Source organism: Emydura macquarii, unplaced genomic scaffold (genome assembly GCF_026122565.2).
Source record: "Emydura macquarii macquarii isolate MOO-44397 ecotype Brisbane River unplaced genomic scaffold, CSIRO-AGI_Emac_v2 contig_2205, whole genome shotgun sequence".
Classification (NCBI taxonomy): domain Eukaryota; kingdom Metazoa; phylum Chordata; order Testudines; family Chelidae; genus Emydura; species Emydura macquarii.
In genome coordinates, this window is record NW_027132342.1 from 34,473,415 (window position 1) to 34,498,327 (window position 24,913).

Sequence of the window (24,913 nt, forward strand, 5' to 3'; positions counted from 1 at the left end):
TTTTAAAGCCAGATATTTTAAGGAGACTCAACACAAGCCTTTATTTTGTGCATAGACACTTTGTACACACATCCTTTGCCTTTGCCCCTTGGGATAATGAGGAAGTAAAACACAACACACTAATAAACGGATTAATGCAGTGGCTGTAAGTGCCTTGTTACCCTGCAGTCCCTAAAGCTCATAAAGAATGAGGGCATCTGCTACATGACCTCGATGCCAGCAAGATTCAGCTTCCAACCCATTCTGGTATTGCTAGAAACATGTTTGCTTTTGGTGGCTGGGTGTTATACAGGTACTCAGTAGTAAGGCCCTGCATGCCTCATCTCTTTCCTGCACTGTCCTTAGCATACCTTTTCCTAAGTATATGCCTAAGTTTGGGGCAATTAGGTCACAACAAACTTGAGTTTATGTGCTGCTTATCCAGATTGGATATTAATGGCAGGCTGTTGTGAACAGTCATAGTCCCTGCTCCAACTGGCAAAGTCTTTCAAACCCTATCAGCACCGAAAAGAGACCTCTCTGTTCTGGCCACCAGTGTCTTTGGAAGGCCATCCAAGTCACAGAGATGGCATGCTCCCCCTTCATGAAGAAACACACAGAAGAGGGGGTGTGTGGGGGAGAAAGGATGATAGGTCATCTGGGAGAAGCTCCTGCACACATCCTGGCATCATCTTGTGGTTGGTTCATACTTGGATCCTCATTTATATGTGCAGCAGTGGTAGCTGAAGGTACAATCAATGCATGAACAATTTTTTAAATAGATTTTTGAAGGGTCTTTGTGTGTGTCATTTACAGAATAGGGGATCAGATTTTTAAAGGTATTTAAAGAATTTGATTTCAATGGGAGTTAGGTGCCTAAATATTTGTAAAAATCTATACCTACATGCTTTGCATATAAAGTCTACAGCCATCCTGTACTTAACATATAGAAGCTGAAAGGCCCTGTTAATTACACTAAAGGCTGAATGCTCAAGAACTACTAAAAATTTAATAATTTAATAATTGTGTTTAGGATCAACAATGTCACACCAGACTGGCTTCACTCTGGTAACCCGAAGTGCAGCATGCTGAAATGACACAGCTATCAAGGAAATTGTGCTAGTTCACGGAACTGAACAATTAATGTTGAAGCTTTTCAATATATGCACAATTTCAAAGATTATTAATTAATTAATTTATTTATTATTATTATTTTCTTTGAAAACCACACCATATGCTATTGAGTCCTTTTAAATCATAGATCACAGTGTTATAGGACTGGAAGGGACCTCAGTAGGTCATCTAGTCCAGTCCCCTGCACCAAGGAAGTACTAACTATTATCTAGGTCATCCCTGACAGGTGTTTGTATACCCTATTTTTGAACACCTCCAATGACAGCGATTCCACAACCTCTTAGGTAATTTGTTCCATTGTGTAAATACCCTTATAGTTAGGAAATTTTTCCTAATGTCTAACCTAAATCTCCCTTGCTGCAGTTTAAGCCCATTGCTTCTTGTCCTTTCCTCAGTGAATAAGGAGAACAATTTATTATCCTAGTCTTTCTATAACAACATTTTTTTGTACTTGAAGACTGTTGTTATGTCCCCCCTTAGTTTTCTCTTCTCCAGATTAAACAAACCCAAATCTTTCCTCCTAGGTCATGTTTTCTAGACCTTTAATCATTTTTGTTGCTCTTCTCTGGACTTTCTCCAATTAGTCCACATCTTTCCAAAAGTGTGGGGCCCAGAATGGACGTAATATTCTAGTTGAGGCCTTATCATCATGGAGTAGAATGGAAGAATTACTTCTCATGTCTTGCTTACAACACTCCTGCTCATACATTCCAGAATGATGTTTGCTTTTTTGGCAATAGTGTTACACTCTTGACTCATATTTAGCTTGTGATCCGCTATAACCCCCAAACCCTTTCCTGCAGTGCTCCTTTCTAGGCAGTCATTTCCCATTTTGTATTTGTGCAATTGATTATTACTTCCCAAGTGGAGTACTTTGCATTTGTCCTTATTGAATTTCATCCTTTTATTTCAGAGCATTTCTCCAGTTTGTCCAGATCATTTTGAATTCTAATCCTGTCCTCCAAAGCACTTGCAGCCTGTCCTAGCTTGGTATTGCCCACAAGCTTTATAAGTGTACTCTCTAGTCTATGCCATTATCCAAATCATTTATAAAGAGATTAAAGAGAACTGGACCTACTTTTAGCTAACTCCTAAGGCCTGGCTGCAGTATGCTTACCCAACTTCTAATGGGAAATTCATCACAGTCCCAAAGAACAACAGGACTTTATTAGAAGGTTTATTAGAAAATAGAGAGAAAATTCAAGGTTAAATGGTATAAATCATAGATTTAAATCTACAAGCAGCCTTGCGTAGTTACGGGACAAACAATGGTTTCAGATAGTTCAGAGAATCAAGTACTTATATTCTTAGACTTCTGTCTGTCCAGCTGTTATTGGGTCTCTCTCTCCATTCTGGCATTCCTCTTTCCCTCAGCTTCTAATACAGCCTATCAGATATACTCAGTTCACTCCAATCTTTAGCTGTCAGCCCCTGCATTATCATTTATTTATAATACCTATTAACTTTAAGGAGCAAACTGAAAAAATTCGTGATATTCTTCCAAACTATGCTCACAAACCAAGCTGTACGCACTTGAGATGCCACAGATCTTCATAATATGCTAGTCTTTTCTTACACATAATCAGCAGTGAAATTGTTAATAATAGCGACATTTCAATTATTATCTGAACTGTCACCCCCATTGAAACAAATACCACACTTCAGAGCTATTGTTCCTGGCTGGCTACAAACTCAGCCAGACTGTGATACACCACTTACACTTGGGCTATATTTTGAAGGTTTTCTTCATAACTATAAGAGAGCTAGACACAGTGGTGTATGGAGGGTCTCTGGCGCCCTGGGCCCAAGCCTATATTTGCGTCCCCCCCACCTTGCACCCCCTCCTGGGTAGGGCAGGAGGGGTCCCGGTGCCACCCCAACTGCCACCAGGGAGGGCGGGGGAGTCTGTACTTGTGGGGGAGGGGCGTGAGGTGCGGGGGGGTGTGTGGGTGCAAATGCAGGCTTGGCTCTGCTTCGTGCCCGCCTCTCCTGCTGCAGCCTTGCAGCCCGGTGTCCACTCGGAGGGGAGCGGCCTCACCCCCCTGCCGGGGAAGGGGGGTTGGGCCAGCCCCTCATTACATACAGGGGGCACGAAGGGGTGCCTCTCAGCCTGTCATGAAGAGCTGGCCCAGTGCACCCCCCCAATTGCACTTACCCCCGCTCCAGCAGCTCCACAGCCCAGTGCTGGCTCGGATGGGGGGCAACCTCAACCCCCGGCCTGAGGGAGGCTGGGTCAGCCTTCATGATGTGCAGGGAGGGTGCAGGAGCAGAAATGGGAGCAGCCGCCCCTCAGCCTCCTGCCCCCTCCATCCATTGCGAAGGGCTGGCCCGGTGCACCCCCTCTCCCCCGCATTTACCCGCTACTCCAGCCCCGCAGCCTGGCGCCGGCTCGGATGGGGCACCAAGTCGACCCTTCATAATGCGCGGGAGATGCTGGAGGTTGAGGGGTGGCTACTCCCGCTTCTGATCCTGCACCCCCCAGCGTGCATTGTGAAGGGCCTGCCTGGCCCCCCTAGGCCCAGGGGTGAAGCCACCCCATCTGAGCCGGCGCCAGGCTGTGGTGCTGGAGTGGTGGATAAGTGCATTCCGGGCCAGCCCTTCATGATGGGTGGAGGGTGGGGGGCACAGGAGGGTCTGAGCCACTCAGAGCCTCCTGTGCCCCCCCACCCCTTGCGCATCATGAAGACCCAGCCCAGCATCCCCCTGCAGGCTGGCGCCTGGGGACCTGGCCCCCTCTGCCTCTCCTTGGTATGCCACTGGCTAGAGACTGTCTTAAGACTCTGGAGAATAAGATGGCAGCTCTGGGAAGCTGTGTGTATATCGTATTGCCACATATCCCCTCCCAAATTCAAGCCATGATCAACAACTTGACAATGGCTAGTGTTTTGAAATTATCATCACAGTCTCTGCTCTATAATATAGTATCCATTAATTGTTTGCCAGTTAATTCAAGGTAGTTAACACCTCGATAAAGGCTTCTCTGGACACTTCCCAATACTTATACCAGGCTACAAAATTGGTGGTTTACAATTAGCTTAATTGACAAACTATTGGCTCAAGGTAGAAAAACTGTAGTGAGGCCAAGCCCTTGATGGTCCCATAGCTTTATCTGTATACAACTTGTTTAGGAAGTCTTTTTCCACGTCTGTAGCAGTTCAAGTCCCCCACTGTTGTTTTAATCTAAGGTTAGCATTCTCTCCCTATGCCAAAAGGACTAGCTTCCTTGTTAAAAATGTTTTTGAATGCTAATTAGGCTCTCACTGTCCTGAGTTCAAGTGTTAAACCAAATGTGATTGTCAATAACTCCCTCTTGCTATTTAATTTAATACAGTTTTTTCTTTGATGCTAATTCAACATTCTCTTCTCTCCCATCCCAAGGTTCATAGAGTACACATACATTTTTGATCCCAAGCCACCTTTGGTCCACTCCTTTACATACCAGCCTTTTGCAGGCAGCACAGAGCCTTTTTCCCATGACATGCAAGAGGTGCAAAGACAACCCACAGTGTGGCTGCTCTGCCTGCTCCCCCGCAATGAGCAGAGGGTTTTGCACCAGACCAGAGGTGAACGTGCAGCTTCCATGAGCAAGCTCAGCACGAACACTCCCTTCATTATATTTTACACTTGAAAGAGCAACCCCTTTAGATTTACATGAAATTCAATTAACTTTTTCCAAGGTAGTGGAGTAAATAAAGCAGCTAGAGGCAAAGGAAATGTTTGCATTTGGTTCGTGTAAATCTGTGGATTTCAGTGGAAAAACCATCCAACTGAAAAGAGGGTGACAGCAAGATACTACTGAAGATGTCACATGAAAGCATCTAAGGAAAGATGGGTTATATACAAAAATAATATGTATACTGTGTGATGGCAAGAAACACAATGTTCCCATTGAACATTAGTGTTTGTTTATATGTGTTTACTTTATGCACATTAGGCTTATTTTTATAAACAAATATTTGTGTTTGAATATTCTTCACTTGAATGAAGCTAAAATTGGGTTTCAAAGTTTATAATTACACCGCCCACTGAGCACAAATGTAACATCATATGGCCGTTGATAGTATTATGCTGATTTGGTATTAACAGCAAAAGTTAATTCATTTTGATAGCTTGTAGCTTTTCTCAAGGATAAAAAAGCCTGGCATCTTAAATTAAACACTTGCACAGTTATGGAAAAAATGCCAGTAGAATGTGCAGCTCCCAACTAGCTGCCAAGCACATAGATCATGAAAGCACTGAAGTAACTCATTTCTACAGCCATATGTGTTAGAATTCTGGTTTGTGCCACATCATTTTAATGTACATGACTGTTAAATTGTACATTCGTTACTAATCAAGTTTATTGTGATTATCCATTGCAGGCATTAGTGAAGGCAGAAGCTCTCTTTCTAAAATATAGATGATATACTTCAGATAAACTGTACAAAAGCAGTTGGACTTGTATTTGCATCACACTCACTCTTGTTCTCTACTAAAATCTCACAATGCAGAAAGTGTTCTTGAATTGTAGTGTTTTTTTGAATGCTCAAAAGATTGTTTTTTCTCTTCAAGGATTCACATATTGACAGTTCCAAAAGGTTCACTTCATTTTTCACTGGGCACATTTTAACACATATTGTTAGTGGTGTGCATTTGGTTACCTGCTGTTACTGGAAGCAGAAGCAGGCCTGCAGACTGGGCCACAACCAGTTAAAAATAACCACTGGTTTAGGGGGACTAAAATGTGTAACACTAATTGTATGGTGGAATAAGATGTGTAAAACCTCTGGGTTAAATTCTGGCCCCATTGAAGCAATGGCAAAACTTCCATTCACTTTAATGTGGGCTGGATTTCACCCTAAAAAATTGTTTTATCACGTGTTAACGCAGGGAAGGATTTTCAAAAGCACCGAGGTGTGTTAGGAGCACAGATCCCTTTGAAATTCAATGGGATTGTACTCTTAACTCACATAGGTGCTTGAAAAAATTTCCCTCAATCTCTATGTCTGATTTTCTGGATTTTGCTATAATGTGAATTTTCAAATGCATTATTTCTTAGTATAGCAAGAATTTCCATTTTGAAACGCTGGTTGACATGATACAGAGCGATCATATTTATATTTAATAAAAATATTTTCTGATGTAGAGAGCTAAGTGCTTTATTTGCATATATGAGACCCAATTGGTAGTATTGTCAGAAGTACTACAGAAAGCTGTGTGAATTTCCTAGACAGTGAACTCCTAGTTGAAATGGCATAGCAGATAGATAGCCTGCCTTCGCTCTGTGGCACTGACCCAAGTAGGTTAAAAAGTGAAGTCTCCTGTTTTTCTGTAGACTCTTGCTTATGGTGATATGAACCATGAATGGATTGGTAATGAATGGCTCCCGAGTCTGGGTTTACCTCAGTACCGAAGTTACTTTATGGAGTGCCTGGTAGACGCAAGGATGTTAGATCATCTGACGAAGAAAGATCTCCGGGTGCATTTAAAAATGGTGGATAGCTTTCATCGGTATGTTTGTACAAAGGCCACTCAAAATGAGCACATGGATGTAATATTATGTTCTGTGCAGCATAAGATGATAAAGCTTTATTTTTAATATTGTTCCAACTGAGGACCCCCACATGGAAGTATAAACAGTCAGCACCAATGTGAAAATGAGGGAGGTTTCTTTTGACAGAGCAACTGCAAGTGTGAATATTTAATCCATAACTAAGAGATTGCAATTCCATGATGCACACAATAGTCTTAATACATAAATATAACTGTAATGATAAATAAATTTTAAAAAAACACCTATTAAATGGCACAGCATCAGAAGATGGTAGACAAGGAATATGAAGATGTTTAAGCTACTTGAGAGTGCAGTGGAAAGTGTAAGTGGGTAGAAGGTTCATCTACCAAAGGTGATGGCCAGTCCTGCAAGGATGCACTCTTTACTGTCTGATTTGACAATAAACTCCTCTTCCTGCCTGATTCAATAGGGCATTTAAGCACAGGTCACATGGTTTGTTGGCCTGTTTTGGACACATTTTTAATGTTAAATGTTTTTAATGCTCGCTAACTTATTTAAACTCATTCATTTGTGTTGTGTCCATTTCATTTTTTAGTCTGTTAAATTTTTGCTCTTTGCCCCCTGATTTGATACTTCAGCACACTGAGCTAATTATCTTATATAATATTTCCAATACATTCACATCCCAAACGTTATTTTATTTCTAAATGTCTTATGTTACTTTGTAAATGTTTCTCTCTTAAATAACAGAACAAGTTTGCAATATGGAATCATGTGCTTAAAGAGGTTGAATTATGACAGAAAAGAACTGGAAAGAAGAAGAGAAGTGAGTCAACATGAAATAAAAGGTAACAGTTTCAGGGAATGGGTACTGGGATTTTTTTTTTCTTTGTGAGGTTTCAAAGTATTTAAACGTGATTCACTGTTAAGCGCACACTTAAGTTCATGCCTATTCAGCAAAGCACTTAAACATTTGCTTACAGTAAGCACATGCTTAAGTATATTGCTAAATCGGGACACATTCCTGAATGATTGTTGAATGTATATGTTGGCGTGTATGTATTTTGGCCCAATTGGATTGTAAGTTCTTTGGGGCAGGGACTCTGGGACAGATCCCACTACAGGACCTCTGCAGCAGTCTGACAGTAGAAACTGGCCATAAAACTGGTAAGTCCAACTGCTTGAGGATTTCCCCAGGGCAGGTCAATGGGAGCTGCTGGATGCAGCACGTTTGAAAATCTGGCCAGTACCTAAACATGAATTTAGGCACCTAGCTTCAGGCTCCTGTTTTGGAAAATCTTTGCTTTTGTTTCCTTAATTTCAAAAGCTGATCATATTTAAATAAAATTACATGGATGGATTCCCATCAAATCAGATCTTTAAGATCTGAAAAGCAGCTGTTTCAAGTTTACAACTTGCCATTTCACTTTGGGTCAGGCATTGACCCATAATGAGTTCCCAAAGAACAAGGTTTATTGCATGATATAATGGCTAGTTAAACAGTATAAGGCTTCCTAGAGAGCATGCAAGCTCAAGGTGTAGGTCTTGCACTTAACAGTTAGGTTTTCTGTCCCATTATCTAAAGTGAATCCTTTGATTCCCTAAGCATTGCCTAGTATTAGAGGAAACCAGAACATTTTTAATTAACTCTTCAAGTGCAACGTTCTTCAGAAGAATTGAAAATACAAGAACTAGTAGACAGAAGTAACAGCAACAACAGAATTTGTGCTTGCCTCAGCAGACATGGTGTCATACTCTAATGCAAAGGACTTACATAGGTGCTGAGGACTTAGCATCAAATTCCCTGCTGTACCCAGTATTTGCTGGGTGTACCTGGAGAAGCACGGAGTAACTGGTTCCTGGTGCTGGTTCTGACCCCATCATAAGTTACAGCACCTCAGGCTGTTCCAATCTGTGCTGATTGGCCACGCTCCCCAATACGATATTTTAGCAGCCAAGGATGGTTAGAACACACTATGTTTCAGTCACTCCCCTCACAAACCCTGCATCACTCCCTGTCTCAGGGACTGCAGAATGGATAGCACAGGAGACAATTATACTGGCTGTCCATCGGTTGAGAACGCCTCCTCACAGAAGAATTCCAAGCTGGAAAGGTAACAGTTTTCCAGCCTCCTTGTGCTTGTGGTGCAGCAGGTAGAGGCGGGAGCAAAGGAGGGAATATGGCCTTTTTGCTTTCCATTTAAATAAACTTTATTGCTGTTTTGACGATATTAGTTGCTCACGGTTATTTACACCTGGGACTTAAGATGTTAAGGAGATCATTAAAAAGCAATCTTTGATTTGTGTTTGATTAGAGATTCCAAACATCCCACATGCAAGATAACAAATATTAAGGATGAGCTACAAATATCTGTTTTTCTAATGTGGAGATTTTTTTTTGACTCAGTTCTCAAAAAAGACCTCATCTCTCTTTTACTTGTCCATAGCTTTATCATTAGCATGGATCTTAATGGAACAGCTTTCAGAAGTGAGAAGACCTGATTAACTAAAATGTCAACACAAGTTTTTTTTTAGCTTTTTAGCTTTTTTAGCTTTTTTTCGCTTCTAGCACATTCGCAAACTGTAGATGTTGATCTCTAGATAGATAACTAATCCCACCTCACCCTCCCCTCAGGTTGAACCTTAAGAGACTGATCTTTTTTCTCCCAGGAACCTGAAATCCTAAAATCTTCCCTGAAAAAATTGTAAAGTCCTTTGCTGACACTACTGCGTTTGCTGAGGGTTGTCATTTGGTATGTTTAAATAACAAGTAGGCACGGAGTCACAGGCAATCAACTTTCTGGACTCTGTATCAATGATGAAACCATGTATTAGCATTCCTTTTATGGAAAGTGGTGTAGATCAGCTACCATATAGATACATGTATCTATGTGCTTATGAAAGTTCAATTAACAGTAAACTGTTACCATATTGTGTGTCTGTCTGTAGATGTATTGGTCTGGAGCAATGATCGAGTCATACGCTGGATACAGGCTATTGGACTACGAGAATATGCAAATAACGTCTTAGAAAGTGGTGTACATGGGTCACTTATAGCCCTGGATGAAAACTTTGATTACAGCAGTTTAGCTTTATTATTACAGATTCCAACACAGAACACCCAGGCAAGTCCTTTCATGACTTTTAGTTTGTCTGGATTTTATCTGTACTCCTTTTCAATTATTTTAATGATTTGATTTGTTATATATAGGCACGGCAAATCCTGGAGAGAGAATACAACAATCTGTTAGCACTAGGAACTGAGAGACGACTTGATGAAGTAAGTAATTTAATTTATGTCTTAAAAAAAACCTAAAAGCTACACACTAAGTTCAGGAGGACACACACACACCCATACACACAAAAAGGATGTTATTAAGGTTAAAAAAATCAAACACTCAAAAACAAGGAAATGCCAGACTTAAGGTTGCCTGTGCGCCCTTTCTGCTGCCCCTTGTGTACAGTATATGCCTTAAGAAAGTGATTTATATGACTACATACTACCTTTTCCCCCATAGGACTCCTGCCTCAGGCTGCACAATGCTCAGAGAATGAGGCAGCAGTTCAATATTTCTTTTCATCATCAGTGAGGGTACTGTCCCATAGTCACACTGCACACCATCCAAATCCTGCATTAAACAGGAAATTATTAATTTCCTCAGAGGCTTTTCCTATGTCACTTTTCACTGTAGTAGGCGCATACCTCACACACTAATGAATTTATCTTCACAATGGTCCTGTAAGATAGGGAGGTTATTTTAAAGATGGCGATCTGAGAAACAGAGAGATTACAGTCTTAATGTTTACTTCAGCTTTCTTTCTTGTTTGAGCAGAGCAAAGCTAAGATGACACAAATAGAAGGACTAAGAAGCTGGTGCCTCATGTAGGAGGGAAAGAATTGAGTGGAAGTAGATGGGCGAGGGATTATATACCATGTATGATTACCTCCCGATATTTGCCTGCTGCTCAGAGAAGACATAACTCTGCTTGAATAAAAGGAGTAGGATATATGAAAAATACTTTCAGAACTAATTTGTTTCTTAAAGCAGGTTGTGAGAAAACACTGATATTGAACTTGTTTAGAACTGGACTTCACCATTTGTTTTTTACCCAATATTAATTTATTCAGGAACCACTTACTGAAATTTCATAAGTGGTTTATAAATTGCTGACTTGATAGGAATATATCTTCCCCAAGGTACACACATATTGCTTTCATTAATATTAATGCAAACTGGAAGAGAAAAGAGAAGAATACACACTATTAGTCTTTCATCAGACTCAACAGTTTCTAGCTAGGATTTTCTGCATGGTACAAACACGTTACATATTTTCCCGTAAAGTGAAATTATTTTAAAATAATAAATTCCAGTATAAGACAGTTTACTTGAATTTATTATGACAAAAGAATATATATGTGACTCCAAACTCCTAAACAGTAAAATCAGGCATGAAATTTAACTAACACAGCTTTTAAATCCAAACAGTCAGTTCGACTATCATTTTATTTTATCTTTTATTCCTCCTCATTTGATCATATGCTGCTTCATTTCCTATCTTTAAATTCAATACAGATCATATGTGGAGACACTTTATGCCTCCTTGATTTTTCAGAAAGTTCTACATCAGCAGACAAAACCTGACCGTGTATCAAGCAAAAGATTTAAGGAAAAATCCTCTGCTCTAGTATTTCAAAGTTTCTAAAACAGTTGCTCTTTCAAGAATGTTTCAAATACATTTTTTTCTTATTGGATGAAATGAAACATGTAGTAATCTATTTGCTAGAAAATAAATTTAACAGCTGGAGAAGAAGCAACCATTCAGATAACGAATCATGAATTTAATTTAGTTTTATCAAACACAAACATTTGTATTGACAGAGCGATGACAAGAACTTCAGACGTGGCCCTTCCTGGCGAAGACAATTTCCTCCACGTGAAGTCCATGGAATCAGCATGATGCCTGGCTCCTCTGAAACACTTCCAGCTGGATTCAGATTAACTACAACATCAGGGCAATCACGAAAAATGGCAACTGATGGTATGAAATGCTTTTTGCACTTATTCTCAAAAGCAAGAGGTTTATGCTAGTTTGCTGCATTGACTTGTAGCTCATGTGTGTCTTGCAATCTAATACCGTGAACTTATGCAGTTAAAACTAAACCTAAAACAGAACAAGTTCAGTATAGCCACAGATAAAATAGAGGATTAATCAGGACTTAAATTGGGGAGGGAAATGCACTGGTATGGTGTACCCCCATCTCTTTCAAGTTGTGTTCCAGTTTTCAGTACTATTATTTTTACTTTCCTATTTGAGCCCTAGGCTTAACCATGAAATAACTGTGGTTGTGAGCAGTTAAATATCAAGACTGAGGGTAAGTGGTGTAAACGGAAGGCATAGGCCATATTGCAGTTATTGACAATGTTATCTAGTACCAGTCTTAATTTTCCCTCTAGTGCTTCTACACAGAAAAAGAAACACTATCCACTCATTTCACCACTGAATAGTATTTCATTTTTGATAGAGTTTGTGGTCTACCTGATGAGGCTTCTAATTTTCTGAGTCTTCAAAATAATTGCTATAGTGGTGGTCGTTATTTAAAGAACTTCATCTAATAAGCTTCTCGTACATAGAATGTATTATCTTTTTTTTTTAAAAAAATCTTATATAGTAGCACAAATGGCATAAGTTGCTAACTGCATTACTAGTTCCATTGACTGCATTGCTCATGTTCACGCTTTTCTCTATTCTGCACTTTTTAGCAATAGTGCAAAGTCATAGGGTAGAATGGATCAATTTCAAAGGTGCTTTCCGGCTATGAATTAAGGTACTATCTAACTTACATAACTGTCATCACCACCTTATTTTAGCGCCTCACATTCATTGATGGATTTTATTCTCCCAGCACCACTGCGAGGTTGGAAAGAATTATTCCCATTTTACAGCTAGGGAACTAAAGCACGGAGTAGATTAAGAGACTTGCCCAAGGTCACATAGGCATGAGAACTGAGCTCAGGGCTACCTGAATCCCAATCCTGTGCCCATTAAACCATACTTCCTACTTTCCTGTGAGATGAACATTATTTTCTTATGAACTGTAATGCACACCTGTGATGCTGTATTAACAATAATGGCATCAGTAATTTTGAAAACCTCTTATTTCTCCTGAAGCAGTCAGATTTTCAACAGCACTCAGACGTAGCAACTCTAAATAAGTTTTATAGACAAGATTAAACCCAGAAGGTTGGACAGAATGAGCGATGTAGTAATTCAACAGTCACATTTTCAGGGAGGGAAAATATATTAATTTATTTTCTTCATTATTCTAACTAAAGAGGGTTTTTTTCCAATTTGCAGTTGCTTCATCACGATTGCAGAGGTTAGACAGCTCTACAGTTCGCACATACTCATGTTGACAAGGCTAGCAAAGAAGCCAGCACTGAATTGCTGTGAGTATTCACAAAAAGCCATCATGGAGGCTGTATAAATGTACACTATACCCAACATTCACTGACATTACTGAAATGAAAGCCAAGATGGGTCCATTCCCCCCAGCAGATCTAGTCTATCAAAAAACCTTAAGTGAATGGGGCTTAGTCTGGTGGATGCCAGCCTATTACTCCTCCTCCCATCTCAAACAGCAGGTTCTCCCTCTCTTTCATGGGAATCCCTTCTAGTAAATTGGTCAGGTCTCCCAAGAGATAAGGAAGCAGTTATAAGATAGATAGCTTATGATGATAGCTAAATGCATTGATAGACGTCTAGATGATAAAAAAAAATGTGCTGAGACATCTAGATGAGTTTCTGGTGAGAACTGGGGAGGAATCTGTGGTTATGGTACATATAAGAACTAGTGACATAGGAAGTAGCAGGTTCTTGAAACCTACATTCAGCTAATTTAGAGAAAGGCACAGAGCCCGGCCTCCATGGTAGCTTTCTCTAAAATGTGTCTGGTGCCCTGAGACAGTGTGACAGAAAAACTTCAGGGTCCCAATATATGGATGAGACGACAATGTAAAAAGGAGGAGTTTACATATGTAAGGCACTGCGGGACCTCCACTTTAGAGAGGAGACTAACAAGAGAGAACAGTTACACTAGATTTACTTAAGAAAAAGAAGTCTGAGATACAAACCCGCTTTAGGACATCAGCTAGGTGGTGGTTGGCATGAGTTAGGACAAAACATCTCCTGTCAATAAGGTCTTCCAAAATTATCAGTTATAAAAGTTCTTACATGTTCCTCAAAGCACCTGATATTCATCACTGGCAAGGACAGGATACTGGACTAGATATAGACAGGGGTCAGATCGGGTATAGTAGTTCCTATTACTTAAATATCTCATCATTTGTCATCTAAACAAGTGTACTGATTGCACAGATATACTTTTGAACAAAATACAGCTGTGTGAAAATATATTGTTTGCCACCAAATCATCAGTCTTGCAAAAATAAGAACATAATGAGCACTTTCATTAACATGCCACCATTTCATGCTAATTTTACTTAAATAACAGTTTTCCTTTCCATTTTAAGTTTCAGCAGATAATGATAGGCATTTATAAAGCACCTGTCACCGAAGTATTTAGCTACCTCTACCTTCCTATATATACATGTACAGAGAGAGAGATTAAAAATACACAATCGTGTATTAAACAGTGAGTTTGGATTACAGCATTACTCACAACTGAGATATGTAAGTTTTCCTCCAATGAGTACAAATGAAACTTTACACCCCATAGCCATTGTTTTATATATATGCCATGTGTGTTACTGAAAAACATAAGTACCTGAATATCTTTGAGGATCTGGGCCTAACTCTCACTGATTTCAATAAGAGTTAGGCAACTCCCGGGCTAGAAGCAAGTTCTGGGTCCCTCAGGGAAGCTGAAAGTCTCCCCTTTCCAATGGTATAAAGCTTTGTTTTCTAGCCATGCAGGATAGTAAAATAAGACTTAAAATTCACATCATTTTTATATAGAGAAAAACTGTTACAGATTCAGGACTGAGTCTGGCCAGTCCCATGCATCAGGCAGGTAAATATTTATACTGAGGAAGAGGAGGAAGCATTTCTGTCAGGCTGTTTTTGTTGTTGTTTTTTTTTAATGGCAGTTCAAGGGCTGGGAATGTTTAAGTCCTAGGAAATAATTAGCAGGCTAAGACAGATAAAACAGTCAATATTGCACAGTACATTTATCTATCAAATGTATCACCTCTCCTGATGAGATATGTATCTCTACACAATTTCAGTGTTGGTTTTTTTTTAAAGACAACCATTAATGCACACTATTCTACACTGCTTTAGAGTTGACATAGGGTAGGGATGGATAAACTAATCTGGCTAATTAGCAACCTGAAGGAAGCTCTTCACTCAGTATTCAAGCTAAACCTTTTGGGAAGTTTATTCTGTTTATTTATAAATTTATGTTTATTTAAAAAACAAACCAGAACTCAAGTTTTACGCACCTCTGCCTTTGCTGCCTCTAGCTGAAAATGTCAGTTCTATTTCTAGCAAGTCTGGAAGCAGCACGTTCCAGGAGCCCGCATTCCATTCCAAAATTCCAGTCCAATTTTGCAGACTTAAGATCATTTGATAGTTTGACTAAGGTTTAGCTAACTGTAATACAAGTGGTGATTAAACTCACAAAAGATTTAATTTTGTTACTGTATATGTGTATATATATCTGAGATGTGTCTCCACTGGAGCCCAATAACCCTGCCACTACCAAAGGAAGGAGTGGATTCTCCATCTCTTGATGTGTTCAGATGAAGACTTGGGTGCCTTTCTGGGGAATATGCTTTAGCCAAACACATTAATACAGGGGTAACTCATTCATTGTTTTTATATGCAACTGCAAAAATTTCAAGTACGCTAGAAAATTATCATAATAAAAATGTGTATAAAAGCAAATGTGAAAACTGTAGATACAAACTAGTATATAAAACACATATAGGGAAAGGGGATGATTCTGTTATTGTTTGCCCTTCAGTCGTATATTTGTCTTGTAAGATTAATTGGCCTACATAAAAGCAAAAGGATCTAGGGGAGACATCTCCAGTAGCATTGACCCAGAGGAGTACCCCAGTCCAAGCTGAGCACATCTGAGGTGATATACAGGTGGTTGGGAGAGGGTAGAAAGGAGAGTTCCAGTAGCATGTGAGGCAAATGGGAACATTATAATAGGACAAACCAAACTTCCTAAGGAAAGAAGAGTTTCCTCAAGGGAAGGTGATAAATGCCATTTGGACACAAGGAAAGACTTCAAAAGGAGATGAAGGTGACACCTGAGAACTAGATTGTCACAGGCTCCAACGTGCAAAGAATAAACTTGATCAGATCAGAATTGGGAAGAAAGCTCAGTAGGGCTTATAACCTGTCTTGGGAGACAAACACCTTTATTATTCTGGTATCTAGGACAATTCACTGCTAAGACTTGCAATAATTGATCAGTTACCCATGGGTACTGGGACTTTGCTTAGAGAGACAACAAGGGGACTTGGTTAAAGATAACATCCATGTAACCATTAGCAAAGAGATCTACATGGATTTCTGTAAAAACAGAAGGAACAGGAGAGTCCCAAAAGGATGGGTGATGAACTAGAAACAACTGTCTCACAGCACAAAGCTAGCACAAGTGTGCTAGATAGAGAATAACACAAAGGTAGATGTCTTCCAGCTCCACTTAACAAAGAAATCACAGTGAAGCATGGACCTAAGATGGTTATCCATCTGCAACTTGGGCAGCTTCCTATTGAGTAGACAAAGGTTCAAGATAAGGATGAAGAGGAGGTTATTTACCCATAACTGGAGATTTTTCGAGATGTGTGGTCCCTATCTGTATTCCACTCCTGGGGTGCGCATATGCACACTTCCTGAGTCCGGAAGTGTTTCTTAGCAATGGTTGTTGACCTGCATATGTGCAGTGCATCCCCTCATGCTCCTAGCTGAAGTAGTGAGGATTGATGCCTCTCCAGTCTCCCTCTTTCCCATTTGCAGTCCAGGCTGAAACAGAGGGGATGGAGGAATATGGATAGAGACCACACATCTCAAAGAACCTCCAGTTACAGATAAGTAACCTCCTCTTCTTTAAGTGATGGTCTCTTTGCGTATTCCACACGTGGTGATTTGCGAGCAGTGTGGAGGTGGGTGCAAGAATGCCAATGGAAGTGCAGTCTGCAGCATGGCCTGGCCCGCAGTGGCGGCTGTAGCTGCCACTTGTGCGATGGCGTAGTGTGTCATGAACATGTGGATGGAGCACCAGGTTACTGTGTGACAGATGTCTTGCCAGGACACATCTGCCAATGGGGTGGCTTGTGCTTGCATAGCTTACACTATTAGGCAGGGGTATGTTGCAGTGTTTATATCAGTAGCGGTGGCTCCCCAAGACCCATTTGGAGATTTATTGGGATGAGAGGGCTTGACCCTTGGACCGTTCAGCAATGACCACAAATAGTTTCGGCGATGTGCGAAAGGATTGAGTCCTGTGTAGGTAGAATGCCAGTGCACAGCAGACATCGATGGAGTGTAAGGCCTTGTCAACAGGGGAGGCGTGTGGTTTGGGGGCAGAAAACGGGCAGATGGATGCACTGATTTAGGTGGAACTCTGACAACACCTTTGGGAGGAATTTAGGGTATAGCTGTAAGGACATCTTGTCCTGCGGAATATCGTGGGGAGGGTAGGGGAGGGTCTGCCATCATGGCTGTTAGTTCACAGACCCATCTGGCTGAAGTAATGGCTACCAAGAATGTCACTTTCATTGAGAGGTGAGAGAGAAAGCATGCTGCCAGGCTCAAAGGATGACTTTGTGAGAGTGGAGAGAACAAGGGGGTGTGGGTTTCAGTACTGGTGGAAAGCTGTTGAGTTAGACCCTTCATGAAGTGGATGGTGGTGGGGTGCATAAACACCAAAGCACTGTCCACAGGAGGGAAGAAGGCACTGAGTACCGCCAGGTACAGCCATATAGAATTGAGGGCTAGGCCCAACATTTTGAGAATGAGGAGATAGTTGAGGATGACTGAATAGATGCTGTGCTCAGTGGGTGGTGGTGGGTGGCGGTGAGCCCTTATTGTGAAGTGTTTCCATTTAGCCTAGTAACAGGCCCTGATGGATTTTCTCCTAGTCTGGCTAAGGATTTTTTGTAACAGAATGGTGCATGGCTGGTCTACCCTCGATTCCCATCCAAATACCAGACTGTGAGGTGAAGAGGGCCCGGATTGGGATGCCAGTTCCTCCCTTGTGTGAGTAGATCCAGGAGTGTGTGTATGCAGAATTTTGTGCAGGCAAAGAGTCTGAGGAGGTCCATGAACCAGAATTGACAGGGCCAGAATGGGGCCACAAGTACCAATGTGGCCCTGTCCCGGCGAATCTTGTGTAGCATTTGCAGCAGGAGGGGAATGCGGGGAAAGGCGTAGTGGAGGTTGCTTGTCCAAGGGAGGAGGAGAGTGTCACCCACGAGTTCTTCCCTATTGCTCCTCTGAAACAATAGAGAGGCAGCTTTCAGTTCTCATGAGTGGCAAAGATGTCCCACCACGAGGCGCCCCATTTTGATAAGAGGTACCACAGCATGGCATTGTGTGACTCCCACTTGTGATTGAAGTAGAAAGTCTTGTTGAGCACATCAGCCAGGGAAGTCTGGATGCCTTGTAGATGTGTAGCTTGAAGTATCACGTGGTTCTTGATGCACCAGTTCCAAAGGCAGAGACCGCCTCAGAGCAGAGGGATGGGGGCTTGGCACCACCCTGCTTGTTGATGTATGTCACTGCTGCAATGTTGCTGGAGAGCAGTTGAACATGGAGGGATTGAATGAGTGGGAGGAAGAACTGGAACAGACTGCTGGCAGGTCTAGCACATTTATATATATCCTGGCTTCTCGTGGCGTCCACAATCTCTGAGCTGTGTGACTGCCCAAGTGGGCCCCCCAATCCCTGAGGAAGGCATCCGTTGTGATGCTGGCCTGTGGTGTGGAAGGAGCAAAGGGGGGGTCGACCATGATCTTGGAAGGGTCAGCCCAACATATGAGGTTGGTGCTGGGTCTGTAGATGGAGAGGAGCCACGCCTCAAGGCAACATTTGTGGAGATGTGTATGTGGTAAAGGCAGCCATATACCCATGAGAGAGAGAGTGAGAGCTGTGCACCATGCGATGCATGTCCACGATGAGGGTTGTCAGTGATGCAAAGTGGTCTGCTGGGAGAAGAGTTCTCATCACTGCAATGGAGTCAAACCTCGCTCCAGTAAAGTGCATTGTCTGCATATGGACAGACTTCTCCTCATTGATGCAAATACCTAGAGATGCCAGGAGCGTGCAAAGAGCAAGGATCACAGGAGGAGCCAATTGTCAAGATAGGGGTATACCGAGTAGCCAAGGCAGCATATTTGGACTGTTACCATGGCAAAGACCTTTCTGAACACTCACGGCATTGTCACTATGCCAAATGGAAGGACTCAAAATTGCTAGTGTTGCGTCCTATCCAAAAACGAAGAAACTTAGTGTGAACTGGGTGAATATCCATGTGGACATAGGCGTCTTTCATGTTGAGAGCTGCTAACCAGGCTTCCTGGGGAAGGAGGGAATAATCAATGCCAGAGTTACCATACAGAATTTGGACTTTCTGATAGAAATTTGAGCACTCGAAGATGTAAAATGGGGTGGTGCTTTCTTCCCCATTTTGGGATGAGGAAATATGGTGAGTAGAAGCCTTGTTCCCTATAGTGAGGCAGGACAGGCTCTATCGCCCCCTTGAGGAGCAGAACATCCTCTTCTTGCTGGAGAATGCATTGATGAAATGGGACCCTGGGGCAGGGGTGTCGCTGCAGCGGGAATGAGGGGAATTCTATGGATCATCTGTGGTGTGTGATCTTCAGTACCCAACTGTCTGTAGTGATCTTGCTCCAATTGTGGGCAAATGACAATATGAGGCGCCATGGGTGGCATTGGGGGTGGTTCATGGGTTTCAACATGCATGTCAAAACTGAGGTTTTGCCTGCTGCTGGGAGAGGGTCAAGGAGGTGGTTGTGGCACATGCAGGGAAGCATGGCTGTTGACAGAGGTGCCGTCTATGTGCTGAAGCTGATAGTAGGCCAGATAAGGAGTTTGTGGGTGAGGATAGAATGGTTGCCTCTGAATCTCGGGCTGTGGTATATATACCAAGGGACTATACTGTGGCCCTGGAGTCCTTCAGGTGGAGGGTTTTGTCCGTCTTTTCATGGAACAGTCGGTTTTCAAAGAGAAGGTCCTCGTTGTATTTTGGACCTATCTGGGAAAGCTGGACAACTGTAGCCATGAGTCCTGGCTCAGAACAACCCCAGTCACATCACATGAGGATGTGTCGGCCATGTCCACAGTAGCCTGGAGGCCCACCCTGGTGACCAGTCACCCTTTGTCTACTAACACCTGGAACTACTGCTGTTGCTCTGCAGTGGCTTTGTCCTTGAACTCTGCTAACCTGTTGTAGTTGTTATTCTCATATGTGGCTAGCAGAGCCTGGTAGTTGGCAATCCGGAACTGTAGTCCCGCCAAAAAATATACATTCCTGCCCAGCAGGTCCATCCTCTTTGCCACCCTCTGTGGAGAGGTAGACATCTGAGAGTGCTGGCATGCCTGCTCTGCTGCTGCATAGACAACCAGAGAGCTGGGGAGCGGATGTCTGAAAAGAAAATCCGCCCCATTAGCAGGTATGAAATATCTCCTCTCTGCCTGTTTAGGTGTGGGGTCAAGGAGGCAGAGTTGTGCCATACAACCCGTGCTGGTTGGAAGATGGCTTCATTAAAGGGTAGAGCTAACAGAGAAGGCCCCTGGAGTTGGAGGATGTCCAGGAGCCGATGTTGATGTCCTGAGCCAACTCCAACAGGATACCTAGGTCTGCCGCTACCCTCTGGAGCAAGGCCTGGTGCTGGAGATGGTCATCTGGTGGGGTGAGCGGTAGGGGAACAAGCACCTTGTCAAGTGATGAGGATGCAGCAGTGGGGACTGGCAGAGCTGGTGGTACTGGTTCTATCCACCTTATAGTCCATTCATCCAAACCATACTTCTTTAACTTGCTGGCAAGAATACTGTGGGAGACCATATCCAAAGCTTTGCTAAAGTCAAGATATATCATGTCCACCACTTTCCCCACATCCACAGAGCCAATCATCTCATCACAGAAGGTAATCATGTTGGTCAGGCATGATCTGCCCTTGGTGAATCCATGTTGAATATTCCTGATCACCTTCCTCTCTTCCAAGTGCCTCAAAATGGATTCCTTGAGGCCCTGCTCCATGATTTTTCCAGCAACTGAGATGAGGCTGACCGGTCTCTAGTTTTCCGGATCCTCCTTAGTCCCTTTTTTGAAGATGGGATCTATATTTGCCCTTTTCCAATCATCGGGGACATCCCTGTATCGCTACGAGTTTTCAAAGATAATGGCCAATGGCTCTGCAATCACATCAGCCAACTCCCTCAGCACCCATAGATGCATTGCATCCGGCCCCATGGACTTGAATATGTCCAACCTTTCTAAATGGACCTGAACCTGTTCCTTAACCTCTGAGGGCTGCTCACCTTCTCCCCATACTGTGCTGCCCAGTGCAGTAGTCTGGGAGCTCACCTGGTCTGTGAAGACGGGGGCAAAAAAAAGCATTGAGTACTTCAGCTTTTTCCACATCATCTATCACCCTGGTGCCTCCCCCATTCTGTAAGGGGCTCACACTTTCGCTGACCTTCTTCTTGTTATTAACATACCTGTAGAAACCCTTCTTGTTACCCTTCATGTCCCTTTCTAGCTGCAACTCCAATTGTGCTTTGGCATTTCTGATTTCACTCCTGCATGCTTGAGCAGTATTTTTATACTCCTCCCTACTCATCTGGCCAAGCTTCCACTTCTTGTAAGCTTCCTTTTTGTGTTTAAGCTCACCGAAGATTTCGTTGTTAAGCCAAGCTGGTTACCTGCCATATTTGCTATTCTTTCTGCAAATCTGCATAGTTTATTCCTGCACCCTCAATAAGATTTCTTTAAAATACAGCCAGCTCTCTTGGTCTCCATTCTCCCTCATATTAGCCTTCCAGGAGATCCTGCTTATCAGCTCCCTGAGGGAGTCAAAGTCTGCTTTTCTGAAGTCCACTTGTCCCTTCTCACCTGAGGCCTGAGACAAGATATGGTTGAGTTGAATGGTAGAGGGTCTCAGATCATGCAAGACCACCCAACCCTGAAGCAGAGGGTCCCTGAGAGCCTCATGAAAGGGGATGGGTATTCATGGGTGAAAGAGACAGAAAACCTGTCGAGCAAGAGCCAAAGCTTGAAACAGGAGACTCTGTCTCTCCCTCTGTTTTTCTTTGTTCTCAAATAATTTAAACTCTCAGAATATTTTTTCTCCTTGATCCCAAAAGAGAAGAAAGAACATGAATTAGGGGAAGGAGCACTGATGGCTTTAAGCTTCCAGACACAATGAGGCAAAAGAACTGTAGGTTCTGCAGTGGATGGACTATGACTCCATGTATGACTGACAGCTTTTTCTCTCATAATGCTGTCTGTCCTTGACTGTTTGCAGCATGGAGTGTATGTAGTATAAATATTTGAAATGTATACATCTTTTTATATTGGAATGCCTTGTATGGCCTTCCACTTTATAATAGCTATAACTATAACTTATTGTAGTGTTTGCTTGAATTTCAGTGTTAGTGTATGATTAAACAATATGAAGATTTGCAGATAAATTCCATTTTCTCAAATACATCTCTTTCTGTGTATGTGAATGGAATGTAAGATTAACAATAAATGCAAGTTTAATCTCTCTCAACTGCAAGTTTTATCAAAACATGAAATGAAGAGTTGTGATATTTCCACTGGTCTCAATGTAAAGTAAATCTGGGCAAAAAGGATCTTGCTAATTAATGTTTTTAATTTTTTTTCCCTTTAGATATCATCTCTTTCTTCTACTTTACCTGAAGTGCACTACCACTATCTTAGGAAAAAGGAGCAGTAAAGGTCTCTTCATGAACAGGGTAATAGGGAAGAGAACACAAAGTTTTATCAAGCTAACAAATGTGATGTTCTTTTCATGTATTAAGTTATTGGTTAGTTTAATACAGGAGTAATAAAATACCGAAATCATTTTAAAAACAAAAAACCAAGCATCTCTGTCATCATAAATTTGGCAGTAGTGCACAACTGATGGTTTTATCCAATGGCGCCACTCATTTTTACATTGTTCATCTGTTTTATTGTAATATACTAGCGATCACGTATTTACTGTGTATGTATTTCTTTTAAATTGTGTATGTAAATGGATATAAATATGATTTTTTTAAAAATAAACTCTATGGTACATGGGGTCTCAGTGCAAACACTTGACAATACAGTGTCAATAATACTGTTTGTATCTTTCCATTCCACCATTTTTACAGTTTTTGGATTGTAACAGTCAAATTAGAGTTAGAAGCTTCAACCTGTTCCTACTTAAAAATCTGTCAATATTTCAAGCTGAACACCTGCCTCTGATGATGTTTAATAGGATGATTTAAGCTGGAACTGGAGCCAAAATGAACCTATAAAATCAAACAGAAACATCAGATACCTGTAGAAAAGCACTGTGATGGCTCTCCTTTTAAAAACAAAAGCAACAAAACTGTTTACAAGAGTCAAAAGCAATTACTGGAAAAATAGTTTGTTAAAAAGACCCAAACTTTCTCCTGTTACCTGTGGACCAAGAAGAACCTTGCTTTACCAAGAGCCACATTTTTGTTCCAAGAGCTTCAGATGCCAGTCAGCCAGCGTGGGACGTAAAATCTGAACATTGCAAAGAATCTGATGTTCACGTTTCCTATTAAAAAGCAAATTTTAAAAAAGCCAAACCCCACCATTTTCTTCATTGTAACAGGGCATTAGACAGATTCCTGTCTAACATTATGCTTTTAGCCAAATTGGCCTTGCTGAGACTTCTTGGAAGTCAGTTTTATCAGAGGAAATAACTGAAAGACAGAAAGGTAATATATAGTGTATAGAAGTTTAGGAGAGCAATTATTACCTGCTGTGGCTTTATTTGGTGGTGTTAGTGTTGTTTATTCTTTGTTTATATGGGAAGTTTCAAAGTAAGACCTAGTTAATAATGTCATTGACCTATTTGCTAATTTTCTGCTGCTTGATACTATCTCAAGATCTGTCTTTTAGTTATTTCTTTTAGCATTTTTATCTGCAATGTTTGCACGTACCTAGCCATTTGTTTTATTGTCTATTTTCATTTGACAGATTTCAGTCAATCAAATGGTGACAGATTTTTCTCCCCCATTGTCAATAAAAATATTCCGTGCTATTTGTGTTTAATATCTATAATGCTGGGTATATGGTAGCATGGAAAAGTAGTTTGGATGACTGGCACATCTCAAAGCATAAGCGTAAGAAAAATTTCCCTGGCAGAGACTGTCATCAAGATGAGCTTAATGTTAAATCTGCCACTAGAGGGAGCACTGAGCTTGCTTATTTGTAGGATATGGTGAATTTGATCAAACTGTAAAGACAACAAAGCTATAGTATAAAGACATTACATTAAATTCCTCAGGCTTAACTAGCTTTCATGTTAATGTTTTCCCCCTCTTTTGATTGTTTTAGCAAAAAACGTAAATAAGTAAAAAATGCAAACTCCAACATTTTCAGTGGTTCTTGTATCTTTTGAGCAAACCCTTCACTATGTCCCAGTTCAGTATTTATGGTTTTGTTTGGGCTGAGATCATGTGAAAATTGCAAACAAGGAGTAACACAAAGAGGGGGGAGATGAGGGAGTATTGAGAAGGAGAATCAGCAACTCCCTGTCAACTGAAACAAAAGTTACACACCTCTAGAAAAAAATTAACCCCTAAAATAAAATCTCTTACTTCTATATAGAAGTAAGAGATTTTATTTAAAGTTGGCTGTGAACTGGTCTCACACAGTGTGTCTAATTATTCCCCCCACTGATGAATTAGATTGCCATTTCAACAATTAGGAAAAAGGAAAACGTTAAAAACTTGCAGCTATAGCAGTCGTTCAAACCCATTCTCAAGCCTGACAGATATCCTGACCAAGTGCCAATGGTTTTTGGGTATTCTTTGGCTGGTATGCTGTTCAAGTTCACAAAGATGTCTTCCTTATGTAAGATTTAGATTCTGGCACAGTTATCTCAGCCAACCTAAGATCGCCATGGTTGATGTCACAATGTCATTTTACATACTTTTAGCACACAGACAAAATACCATATTGGGCTCAAACACTGACAACTTTCCAAGTTTTGCTCATTCACTTTTTTTTTTCCTGAAAAAACCCCCACTTAGCTCCTATTTTCGGTCTGCTTAAGCTAT

The 24,913-nt window shown here is 41.4% G+C and overlaps 1 protein-coding gene across 2 annotated transcripts in view; it reads left to right on the forward strand.

The window, feature by feature from the left end:
• The window catches only part of PPFIA2 (PTPRF interacting protein alpha 2), a 534,766-nt gene extending 510,402 nt beyond the window's left edge, over nucleotides 1-24,364 (forward strand). Inside the window, exons 24-30 of one of the 2 annotated variants that reach the window (XM_067559879.1) lie at nucleotides 6,428-6,603; nucleotides 7,358-7,455; nucleotides 9,557-9,732; nucleotides 9,819-9,887; nucleotides 11,488-11,647; nucleotides 12,965-13,056; nucleotides 22,501-24,364. In XM_067559879.1, coding sequence (XP_067415980.1) covers nucleotides 6,428-6,603; nucleotides 7,358-7,455; nucleotides 9,557-9,732; nucleotides 9,819-9,887; nucleotides 11,488-11,647; nucleotides 12,965-13,023 — 738 coding nt within the window. In that variant the 3' untranslated portion in view covers nucleotides 13,024-13,056; nucleotides 22,501-24,364. The remainder of the gene's footprint in view (nucleotides 1-6,427; nucleotides 6,604-7,357; nucleotides 7,456-9,556; nucleotides 9,733-9,818; nucleotides 9,888-11,487; nucleotides 11,648-12,964; nucleotides 13,057-22,500) is intronic. The other variant, XM_067559878.1, reaches the window with a different exon arrangement.
• Nucleotides 24,365-24,913: the final 549 nt, after the last annotated feature.